Below are 11,820 nucleotides of genomic sequence, written 5' to 3'. Positions count from 1 at the left end.
GTAACTAGGGGCCCATTTCTGGAACGGTATTAGTCTAATATTATTAGTGTATGGTAACCCATACGACTTGACAGTTCGTGGACTAATATTATTAGTCTAATACCGTTCGTGAAATGGGCCCTGGGTAGTATTTTATTAGAAACTGGTATTTATGAGTTCCTAATAGAGTTCAATGGATACCAGGTACCCACTCGATAGTTGACACCCATCTTTCCGTTTCAAAGTTAGTCATAGACTAAGGAGGATATTACAAGTTTAAACACACAGAGGGTTAACGAGTTTTATTAGTAGTTTTGTGAAACCTATATAAAATTATAATTATTTTAACTTAACTCTTATTTCTCTAGCAACAATCTTAAATGTACTATAGGTTAACAGGTAAATGGGTCCATAGTAAAAATACACTTTAACCCTATGGTCGCCAAAGACGCCAACTGACAAGCGCTACAACCCAATATCAACCTTCATGCATTCCGACAAGGTTCACAATTACGCGCCACGGGCGTTAGGTAGGCGTGGCAGTCAAAGGGTGAGCGAATAACTCGCGAACGAGAAGACGCGCGGCGCGAGTGCCCACGGCATTCGCGTTCGCAACGAGATCGCCCACGTAGGACACTTCCATAGGTATCAAAGGATTGATTCACCCGCGCCGCACTGCGCCGCTTCTCGAGTTATTCGCTCACGTAAGCCGCTGCGTTAGGCGACATGCCTATTGTTAACGCACCGTAGCGTAGCGTAGTCATCTCTTTCTATCATTCTTCCATATTAGTGCGAGTGACAGTTGCGTTTCGTTCGCTGCCGAGCGTAATACACCCAGGTTATCTGATACAGGTAAAGGCGGTGTAGGTGATACCTATGTTATACCATCTTCTTGTTTATACACGAAATTATCCAGATTGATTTATTCACGCCAATTACGGATATATCCGCGCCGTACGTCTAATGCCGAAGACGGATTAATCCGTCACTGACCACAGAGCAACACAGACCTACTTGCATATGCATAAAGTTCAATTTCAGATTGACACTTCGGTGGCGTGGCGTCCGAACGACAGCTTTTGTTTGACACGGCGTCGAAAAGGTTAAATGTGAATATTATAAACAGTTGTAAGGGTACTTCGAAAATAAGGAAAATGGAAAAACTCGCTGTCTCGAGCGACTCGAACCAAGACTTACCCGTTAACAGCGAATATTTCCACCATATCCTAGAGTCGCAAGTACGAGTATCGAGCAAGACAGTAAATTTTCCACTTTTCTTTTATTTTCTAAGCTATCTCACAGAACAAATAATAGTACTCCCGTACAGAAAGGCTACTTCCTACAAAACCGAAGTTTGACAGCGATTCAGGGTCGAATCACGTTGTCCCTCTCCAATATATGGCACTATCCTTTTCGGCTATTTAGGGTTGTCAAAATTTAAGAGATTATCTTATCTGTGGTAGTGCACGCAAATGAACATCAAGTTCTGCCAACCCTAATAATTGCTCCTAGCAATGCTGCCCGCGTAACCAACGTGCATATCATTCACGCTCCGTGGCGAACGAAACGCAACTGTCACAGTCGCACTAATATAGAAGAGTGATAGAGAGATGACTACGCTACGCTACAGAGCGTTAACGATTGTAACTTTGGCTACGCGGCCTGAGCCGAACGAAGCCGAGAACGCCCGAACGCTGCAGTTTCCTTACACTGGCAATGTGGTATCTTTTGCAGACGTTTCTGCTAACACAACATTAATTAAGGCACAGTTATTCAGTGACTTGTTTATTGTCTCGGGGACAGAACGAAACTATCGACGAAAAAAATCAATATAACGATATGGGTACCAGAGACAGTGAAACACCACTTGTCTCTGCAGCTTCAGAAATATTAACAATTCGAACTTTAGAAGACCAAAATAAAATAATTACTAGAAAATCTTTACTATTTCGCTCCTTGAGAACTTGAGAACTATATAAAATTAAAACTTCGTTAAAAAGTGACGTTCGAATTTTCAAAGATTGAATTTTGAAGTACAAATGATTTTGTATAGGTATTTGTATCTATGGTTCGCAATGAACAAATTCACAATTGCTATTTTAAGCAGTAAACACAATCCCCAGTAGCTACCACCAAACCGTACTAAACTGAGTTGGTGGTAACTAGATGGATTTTTTCCCAGTAGTTACCGCTGGTAAAAGGTGGGAATAAAATTCCCAAATTCACACTGGTAACAACTTGGTGGTAACTAGTGGGAATAACCCGTAAAATGACACATGGATATGAATTTAAGCGCAATTCCTCGCTGAGCAACTTTTCAAATCTCGAATTTTTGAAGCTGTCTCTGTCGCGCTGCGGTGGGCGACGTGCATGCGATAAGGACAACTCCAGCTCGGACTAAAATCCCACGCAAAAAACTCAAAAATCGAGGTTTCGATCTCGGCTGTTTCCTCCTCCAAAACGCAACCAATCATTATGTAATTTTGGAAACTGCAAGAGGAAGAAATAATCTATGCCGCTATGTTTTGATTTTTTGAATATTTGTTGTCATATTTGTATACTGCGCCTTTTTTGCAGCCAATTCAATAGAGCCGTTTTTGCGATTTTCGAGGCGCTGTATTATTCAAAATATAATAATCCAAAAAAGCAAAACATAGCGGCACAGATATTGATGATTAGATCTTATTTGAAAAAAAAATCATTGCTATAGGTTAAAAATCCAGGGAGGAAACAGTCGAGAGCGTTTGTATGGAAAAACCGCAACTAGAAATTCCTCTTAAAGCTTTTTCTGCGTCGTTAATCGATGACATATTATTTTAATCCTATCGTCATACAAAAATAATCTCCTAATACACAGAAATTTTCAGAAAAATCGTGTTTTTATATAACACAATACACTGTAGATAATTTTTGAAATTGAACAGTTTTAAATATCTTTACTAGTAACAAAGTCATCACATTTCCCTCCCACGTCATTCATCTCTCTGATTGCCCTCGTGTAGTCTTGGACAGGCTTTTCCTTTGATTCTAGGTTACCGACAACAGAAGCTAGTTGTGTGGCGAAGTGTTGCGAGATGTGATTCTGGAGTTCAGTCTTTAGACGGAAACTCTCTGAGCATTGCGCACACCTGGGAACAAATTTAAATATTCTATATGAAAGCGTCTCTATTCCAAGTACACATGACAGATTGAGTAAAAAGTTTAATCGTCCCTACGTCACACAAGAATTTATCCATATAAGGCAATATACCATAAACATTAAAAAAAACTAACTTGTACCTAAAACATATCGAGATAAGTCTACCTGTGTTTGGCAAAGTAATTGCTCTCTGTAAACGCGCAATCGCATAGTTCGCAGCTGTAAGATTTCTTCCTCTTGTGTATCCTGCAGTGCCGCGTGCAAAAATTCCAACTTGCAAAGCATGTTGCCGAGATGAGTTTACCTGTATTTGGCAAAGTCTTTGCTTTATGTAAACGCGCGATCACACAGGTCGCAGCGATATGATTTCTCCACTTTATGTATCCTTTAGTGGCGCTTCAGGTGGTTATTGTTAACCTGGATTGAGAATACTAAGAGATAAGTCCACCTGTGTTTGGTAAAGTCGTTACTCTTACTCTGCGTAAAAGCGCGTTCGCACAATTCGCAGTGGTATGGTTTTTCCCTACCATGTATCATATAATACCTTTTCAGATGGTCCCTGTGAACATGGGCGCTTCAGGTGGTTATTGTTAACCTGGATTGAGAATACTAACTTGTAAAGCATGTTGCTGAGATAAGTCCACCTGTGTTTGGTAAAGTCGTTACTCTTACTCTGCGTAAAAGCGCGTTCGCACAATTCGCAGTGGTATGGTTTTTCCCTACCATCTTCTTTTGCTTTGCCTTATCCCACATTAGGTGGGGTCGGCTCTCCTTGTCCTTCGGCGCCAAGACGATCTGTCCTGAGTTGTCGGGTTGGGTAGTTGGGCTTTTTCCAATAGTTTGGCCATACTCGTCCACCATGTCAGATGGGGCCGTCCTCCTCGTTTTTTGTCTTCTGGCAGAGCCAACGCTTTTTGCACGACATGGCCGTTGTCTCTCCGCATAACATGGCCGTACCACCTTAGGCGGGTTTCCGTAAGTTTCTCGGAGATGGGGGTGACGTTGAAACTGCCTCTAATAAATTCGTTTCGTATCTTGTCTATTCTTGTAACGCCACCTGACCATCTAAGCATTTTCATTTCGGCCACATGTAACTTTTTGACGTGCGTTTCTTTGACGGGCCAGCATTCAGCCCCATACAGCATTGCTGGTCGCACTGCAGTTTTGTATACCTTGCCCTTTGTACGTATGGGCATTCGTGGATCACAAAGAACTCCGGTGAGTGTCCGCCATTTTTGCCATGCGACATTGATTCTATGGGAGACGTCTACTTCTACATTCGCGTCATTTGTTATAACCGAGCCTAGATATTTAAATTGGCTAGCTTTTGGTACTTATTTTCCGTCCGGGTAGTAGAGATTGCATCTGTTTGCCACATTGCTATAGTTGCATTCAAGATGTTCGGTTTTCGATCTACTTACTCGTAGTCCCGCATTTTCTTTCCCGGTTTTTCCCTACCATGTATCATATAATACCTTTTCAGATGGTCCCTGTGAACATGGGCGCTTCAGGTGGTTATTGTTAACCTGGACTGAGAATAATAACTTGTAAAGCATGTTGCTGAGATAAGTCCGCCTGTGTTTGGTAAGTCTTTACTCTTACTCTGCGTAAAAGCGCGTTCGCACAATTCGCAGTGGTATGGTTTTTCCCTACCATGTATCATGTTTTCAGATGGTCCCTGTGAACATGGGTTTAGAGTACTAACTTGCAAAGCATGTTGCCGGGATGAGTGCGCCTGTGTTTGACAAGGTCGTTGCTCGCTACGGCGGTCGTATAAATGTGCGGTCACACAGTTCGCAGCGCTATGACTTCTCCCCTTAATATACTGGCGCTTCAAATAGTTTTTGTAAAGCTGGGTTTAAAATACTAACTTGTAGAGAATATTGCCGAGACGAATCCCCTGTGTTTGGTAAAGTAGCTACTCTGCGTAAACGCGCGTTCGCACAGCTCGCAGTGATATGATTTCTCCCCACTATGCATCCTGTAGTACTGCTTTAGGTCGTCCTTGTGAATATTTTAGAATACTAACTTGTAAAGCATGTTGCCAAGATGAGTCCGTCTGTGTTTGGCAAGGTCGTTGCTCTGTGTAAACGCGCGGTCGCATAGCTCGCAGCGGTACGGCTTCTCGCCAGTGTGTATTCTGTAGTGACGCTTCAGGTGATCCTTGCTTGTGAACCTAAATTTAGAAGGGCATTTTAGTAGTTTCCGCAGCTAATTTAAGATTACAAATAAATCGTAAGTTAAACAGTACAAAAAATATTTTAACTAAAACACATTAAATTCGTTCGTTACATATGTGTAATAATTTAATACCTAGTGCTGGGTTTGAGGCTAGGTCAATCTGAGCAAGATTGTCCCTAAATATTTATTTATTTATAGGTTGATACACGAAAGCTCGCGCGGATTTTATATGAGAATTTTGACAGCTCAGTACCAATCTCGCGCCAGCTCTTATGAATCGACCTGGGCGACCACGCGATGTGAAAGTGCTCATAATTGTAACCGTTTTATAGTACCAAATACTGTTAAGTGTCCCGAAATGAGAACAACGAAGGGTAAAGAGTTAAGCAGAGATTACGGAAAATATCTTCACTCACTTCATAGGACAGGCGTCACACTGATGCGGCTTGATGCCACGGTGCCTCAACATATGTTTAGCCAGTGAGCTGCGTTTGGTAAAGGACCCGCCACACTGCTCGCAAGTGTATGATCTCTCACCAGAATGTGTAGTGCCGTGGGACTTTAACTCACCTAGAATTAAGTGGATGTTTAGGTGTCACATTTTTGACGTAAAAGGTATTTTAATTGTACAAAAAACATAACAAATTACAAACTTTTTTAATAAAAAAAATTGTCTTAAATTCTGGTCGCTCAGCAGGGTGCCCAGAAGGCTGGCCACATTGCCTCACTGGATAGAAATGCTGATCCGCTGAGCAAAATATAGGCCAGCCCTCTGGTCACCAGAAGCCTCTATAAGGCACTTCAACAACTCCTTATAGTGACAACGCGCGCTAGGCCCCCACGGCCCCAGGGTTTCGACCCAAAGATGATGATGATGTGTAGGTATATTCACCAACAGAACAGGTCAACAGATGATTGTATTGCATTCAAAGTGCCAGAGGTTGGATTGTATTCAGAGTTCATTATGAATGGGAAAGAGATTTCTAAACCCAGTCCTGGGCATGGCATATTTGTTTTATGTGACATCTACTTTATACTTCACAAATTATATATATACTTGTAACGTATAGCAGCCCACCATATATGAAAAATTGGCAGTCTCATTTAAATCAATTAGAAAATATAATTGAATGAGTTTTACTTTAAAATAAAATCTATTAAATTTTCATTGTGGGTAATTACCCACAATTAATCTAATTAGACTAATTAGTAAGTAAGTAAGTAAGTAAATATTCTTTATTGTGCACCATACATTTAAAAATAGACAGGAAATGAAAAAACACGTAAAAGTTAGGTAACAACAGGCGGTCTTATCGCTAAGAAGCGGTCTCTTCCAGACAACCTTTAATTAGTACTATTATTAATAAGTAGTATTATGATGGTGGGACGCTAGAGGTAAAATATATATTTTTTAAATAAATTACTTTGTTATAATTTTAAGCCAAAACATCTAAAAATTCATGACTGTCTGGTTTAAAAAAAAAACAATGCAATTCAATAGGCAGGTTTTTAGCTTGCAATACTTGAAAGTTCAATCCAAATGTTTCAAGCTAAAATAATGTGAATTTTAATTATTTTGTATTGGTTGCGTAACTCATCACAGCCATAGTGTGCTCTTTGGTGTTAAGATTCATGTTTTATAATATGTATGCTAGTTTTAAGGTATTTGTTTATGGGCTATTAATTTATGAAATAAGGATTCATTTCATAAAAGGCTGCCCATGGAACTGTAGGTGTTGTAGTAAGTATGCAGTTAAAGTAATAGTACTTTACTTTTATAAATATAAAAACATATATAGAAATTCATTACCTTTGCTGACGAATCGTTTGGGACACAAACTGCAAGCAAACAGCTTCAAACCTATATGCCTCTTTGTGTGTTCATTTAAATTAGTATTAGAGTCAAACTTCTTTCCACAAAATGGACACAAATATGACTTCTCTTTAGTATGTATTTTTATATGTGTATTAAGTGTTGATAAATGCGAAAACGCCTTCGAACAGAATGGACAAATGTGACTTTTCACACCAGCATGCTTGTTCTCATGTTCCTTATAGATAATCTCCGAAGTAAATGTCCTCGGACAAATTGAACACTTGTAAGGCCTATTGGTCTCATGGATAAGCTCATGTCTTTTCAAGTGACTTGTTTTCTTAAATACTTTCTGGCATACCACACAACTAAGTATACGGGCTTTGTTACTGTGTTTACGCATATGCCCAGATAGTGATTGCATAGATTTAAAACTTACCAAGCATATATTACAGTCAAAGCTTTGGTTCTCATTTTGGTCTACCGTTTCTACTTTATTTACTTCATTGTGTTGAATTAAATGCTTTACGTATGTGGAATGGTATTTAAATGTTTCGGAGCATAAATTGCAAGTGTATGAAAAATTTTCATGAGTGCGTTTGTGTCTCTCTAGTTTAGATTTTTTTGGAAACTCTTTGCCACAAATATCACATTTAGGTAATTGTTTTGTCTTGTGTTGTACATTTGGCAATTCCTGGAAGGATTCTGAAGTCATACTGCATTCATATGTTGAATCCTGAGCACCATGTTCAGACTCAACTTTAATATCTAAATGTTGAGCTTCTTCAAATTTTATTTCAACTGTCTCATGTTCTATTTCTTTGGTGTGAAATTTAAAATCAACTTCTTCAGCATGTTTTTTAAATTCATAAAAGTCTATTAAAGATTTGTAGCAAATATCACATATATTCTTCGGTAATACATCTGTATAGCTTATCTGAAATAATAAAAAGTAACTATGTATAATTTTTTTTTAGAAAGTAGATTCAAAGTCAACCATGTGTCATAAGTTACTTTAAAAAAACTATTGTAAACTTATAAAATGTGGATATTCAAACATAACTAAGTTTTCTTACCTTAATTGAAGTACAAGTTGTTATTATATCAGCTGGACTCACTGAGTTTTTAAGAGCAAAAATATTAATCATATTAGTTGCTGAATTGGACATGCAGGTTCGACAACATTCCGTAAAAATTGTAGTGTCCTCAATGTCCGCCATTTCAGAAGCTCATTAATCTTATGATCAGAAGAATTATTTTCATTATAGTAAGCAATTAAATTAAATAATTACAAAACAAAGTTCTAAGGAGAATAACAAACATCGACAATAAATGATGTGTGACACATGAAGTCCATGAAGAATAACATTGTGTCATTGTCAGTGTCATAGATTCTCATTGCTTAAAGTGCTAATTTCATCCACACTTGCCATATCAGACCCGTTTTCGGGCCCGAGAAATAATATTTCTCCGTTTCACCAAATATCAGCTCATCGTTTACAATATTTGAAATGTAAAATAATGGTTCATATGCAAAAATATCAAACATAGAACATTTTTGGCACTTAGAGACAAAGTATTGTTTACACTTCAAATATTGTGAAACGGAAAACGAAGGAAACGAAAATCGGGAAGAGTGGATGTAATTGGCGCTTAAAGCTATAATACACGGTCAAACCAAAACATAGCATTGGTATGGTCTGTGCCATAGTCAATAGGGACCGTGCGCGTTGGAGGGTCTGCCATCTTATGGCCGGAATCGTAATTAAAAACATATACATTTGCACGTCACGTGTTTTCTTGTGCATAGTAGGTTCTGCCATCTTGTGGGCTACATCTGAACAATAAACATCACATTTACGCCTCGCGCCAAAAATCTGACGGCTCCTGTGCTGCCTCCTACAGTTCATGCGCGCTCCCTGATGGGCTCTACAGATAATTATTTTATATTAGGCATTTCTTCAGCTTCATTTTGTACATATACGTCATATCAACGTCATTTTCTTTGCTACGAAATACTTAAAAAATCCCAGAACCTTTAGTTGATTTTGAATTTTGAATCTATCTTATTTTACTGCAGTTTTGCCCGAAAGTTAATTACAAATAACCATTAACCATTATAAATTGAACCGTAACCGTAACAGACGGGTACAGTTGATGGCTCAATTTATAATGGTTAGTGGCCAATAATTTTTAATTGCATTAACGTTTCGGCCAACGCTGCTCAACTGTCTGTAGAGCCCTTGAGTAATTTTATTGGTCAGTAGTGGCCCTAATAACTTGTACATGGCAACATTACTTTTTCTGTCAAGACTGTCAAATGTTTCAATTCAATACTGTCATTTGCGTAGCTTACCTCGTTTTGTAAAGTTCAAATCGTGTTAAGTAATCATTCGGAATATTAATAAAATTAAGTGAAATACTAACGATTAAATAGTTATTTGTAAGAATAAGGTGTTAGTATACCTTGATGTGTGGAAAGTGACCATTTGGTGAGTTTTAAATAGTTTTATGATTAAATATTTGCTTATTTATTTTGCTCTGCACTGTGCACTCGCAGGCGCGTTGTTTTATTTATTCTCGTGTTCATGTTCGTTATGAAAACGGATCACGACTAGTTACTCCTTAAATAATTAACTACAAATTAAGCTTTTAAATAGCAATATTTAAACTTCTTTTTCTATTTATTTCCCATGCTCGAAAATTAAAAAAATATGTTTTAATACAATAGATAAAACTACAAGGCAATAAAAGTTATTTGTATTTGTTGTATAAACATTTTAAAAATATTTCTTTGGAATGTTCATTTGTATTCATTTATATTTGGTATTTTAAAGCACTCCCAAATATTTATCAGTATCACTAATGTATAAACAATTATGGTGCTCCCACATTGGCAGTTATAAAATGTTGTATAACATTGTGTGACAGGGACCACATAATAAAACACTATCATGCTGGCTCTGTCACGATATGCCATTTTCGTGTTATTAATAAAACGGACACTATTATTTAAACCTTTTTTTCAATTATGTTTATTTAGCAAATAAATTTTTAATAATACATTCCTAATATGATCAGTACAAAATAAATTCGTAAAATATGACATTATCTATGAAAAGGGACCTTATTGTTGATGGCATTTACGCCGCACTGCATAGCGCGGCGTTGTTTATAATATGGGAGCATCGATGAAATGGCGTAAGCGCCACCGACAATAAGGTCCCTTTTCATAGATAATGTCACAAATTGTTTAATTTACCATTTATACACTATGATTAATAAAAAAAATTATTAACCCTTTAACTTACAAACTTCGATTTTATAGCAAAAATTGGTGGTCACCTTATAACAATGAATTTAAATCTCATTTAAAAATGACAGGGTCCAATTTTTTGTAATTTCTGATACTTGTTTCTCTGATAAAGGGAACACTTTTACAAAGCCATATATGGCAGATATGATATTCAACTCTATTTAAAGTTCAAATTTCAACACATATTTTTCATTAAATGCATTAAGGGGTTAATACTTTTCCCGTCTGGCAACAGTGCAAACAAACACTGTTTGCTGACTTTCAATGCCATGAAAAGTACTAACAGTTAGTAGATCAAGGTTTTCAACTTGTTCAACTGTTTGGATTTACCTTTATTTTTACCTGTGGGCAGATTTCATTGATATATTATATATTTAATTTTATTGTACAAAATATAATACAGCAATGTACAAATGACGGATTTAATACCAAATGGCATTCTATATCAGTCAACCATAGGATGAAATAGAGATGCATACAATTGGTACAGAGAGAAAAGTTTATTGAATGAATTCAAAAATTTATTGTATTTTGTTTGGTATTCTTATTGACAATGCTATGGAAATTTCATAATGGAAAATTGTGATAAATGAAATAATGTTTTTTAACCAATAACCACCATCATGATAAATAGAAAATCTACTACTCAACACAAACACACACAAAACAAACAACACACTCACAAAACGGACTATTTATTAGTATTATACTACAGAATCGCTAACGGTTTAACCTTAACAAATTATACACCTAAACCTTTCTCAAGAATCACTCTATTGATAATTGAAAACTGCATGAAAATCCGTTCAGTAGTTTTTGAGTTTATCGCGAACATACAGACAGACCGAAGCGGAGGGGGACTTTGTTTTACAAAATGTACTATTTTCAGACCTTTAAAAATAAATTAAAAATCTTCTTCTTATAGACACTGGCATTTTTTTTGGTTTTAATATGTATTTGTAATGTGCCAACCTGGTATGAATGGAAGTGTTAAAATTGTAAATCAATGGGGTTGGCAACTGTCAAAGGATTGCATAGATGGCGCCATCATAGCTTGCCCCTGTCTCTAGTTTTGTTCTATGAGATTTGGCTTAAAGTACTGGAATCCAGGTCACAAAATTCCAAAAAAAAAACAAGAATTTGACACAATTCTAGGGATTGACAGGGCAAGCTATGATGGCGCCATCTGTTTAATACTTCGACCGGCCAACCCCATTACTAATAAGTTTTCCTCATACAATGTATGAACATCTTCTAAGTAGTGCCTTTTACTGTGTACAAATGCCAAAATGCGTTATATGTAAGGTTATCATTACATAAATAAACAATATTAATGCTACAAATTTAACTTTGGCCGCCAACGTCGTCTATATATTAAGAAGTGCAGTTTAA

The 11,820-nt window shown here is 37.1% G+C and overlaps 2 protein-coding genes across 2 annotated transcripts in view; one reads left to right on the top strand and one right to left on the bottom strand.

The window, feature by feature from the left end:
• Positions 1 to 266: 266 nt before the first annotated feature.
• On the bottom strand, positions 267 to 8,522 carry LOC133525996 (zinc finger protein 501-like). The gene is made up of 5 exons (XM_061862452.1): positions 8,189 to 8,522; positions 7,110 to 8,049; positions 5,716 to 5,869; positions 5,148 to 5,294; positions 267 to 3,107 (listed from the first exon to the last, which is right to left on the bottom strand). Exons 1-5 carry the CDS (start codon positions 8,330 to 8,332, stop codon positions 2,906 to 2,908), a joined length of 1,587 nt encoding a protein of 528 aa, XP_061718436.1. The 5' UTR covers positions 8,333 to 8,522; the 3' UTR covers positions 267 to 2,905.
• A 928-nt stretch (positions 8,523 to 9,450) lies between these two features.
• Positions 9,451 to 11,820, top strand: part of LOC133525998 (pyruvate carboxylase, mitochondrial) — a 57,119-nt gene continuing 54,749 nt past the window's right edge. The window contains exon 1 of the mRNA XM_061862454.1: positions 9,451 to 9,604. The gene's annotated coding sequence lies outside the window, so the exon portion shown is untranslated. The remainder of the gene's footprint in view (positions 9,605 to 11,820) is intronic.

This window comes from Cydia pomonella, chromosome 15, assembly GCF_033807575.1.
Source record: "Cydia pomonella isolate Wapato2018A chromosome 15, ilCydPomo1, whole genome shotgun sequence".
NCBI lineage: Eukaryota > Metazoa > Arthropoda > Insecta > Lepidoptera > Tortricidae > Cydia > Cydia pomonella.
This window is presented reverse-complemented; position numbering and strand designations above follow the sequence as displayed.

What these genes read in the sequence shown, in the direction of transcription:
- LOC133525996 (XM_061862452.1), bottom strand. Translation starts at nt 8,332, where the DNA reads ATGGCGGACATTGAGGACACTACAATTTTTACGGAATGTTGTCGAACC. An exon ending in CAACTTGTACTTCAATTAAG is followed by an intron (nt 8,050 to 8,188) that starts GTAAGAAAACTT and finishes TTATTATTTCAG; the next exon opens with ATAAGCTATACAGATGTATT. An exon ending in CAAACGATTCGTCAGCAAAG is followed by an intron (nt 5,870 to 7,109) that starts GTAATGAATTTC and finishes ACTTAATTCTAG; the next exon opens with GTGAGTTAAAGTCCCACGGC.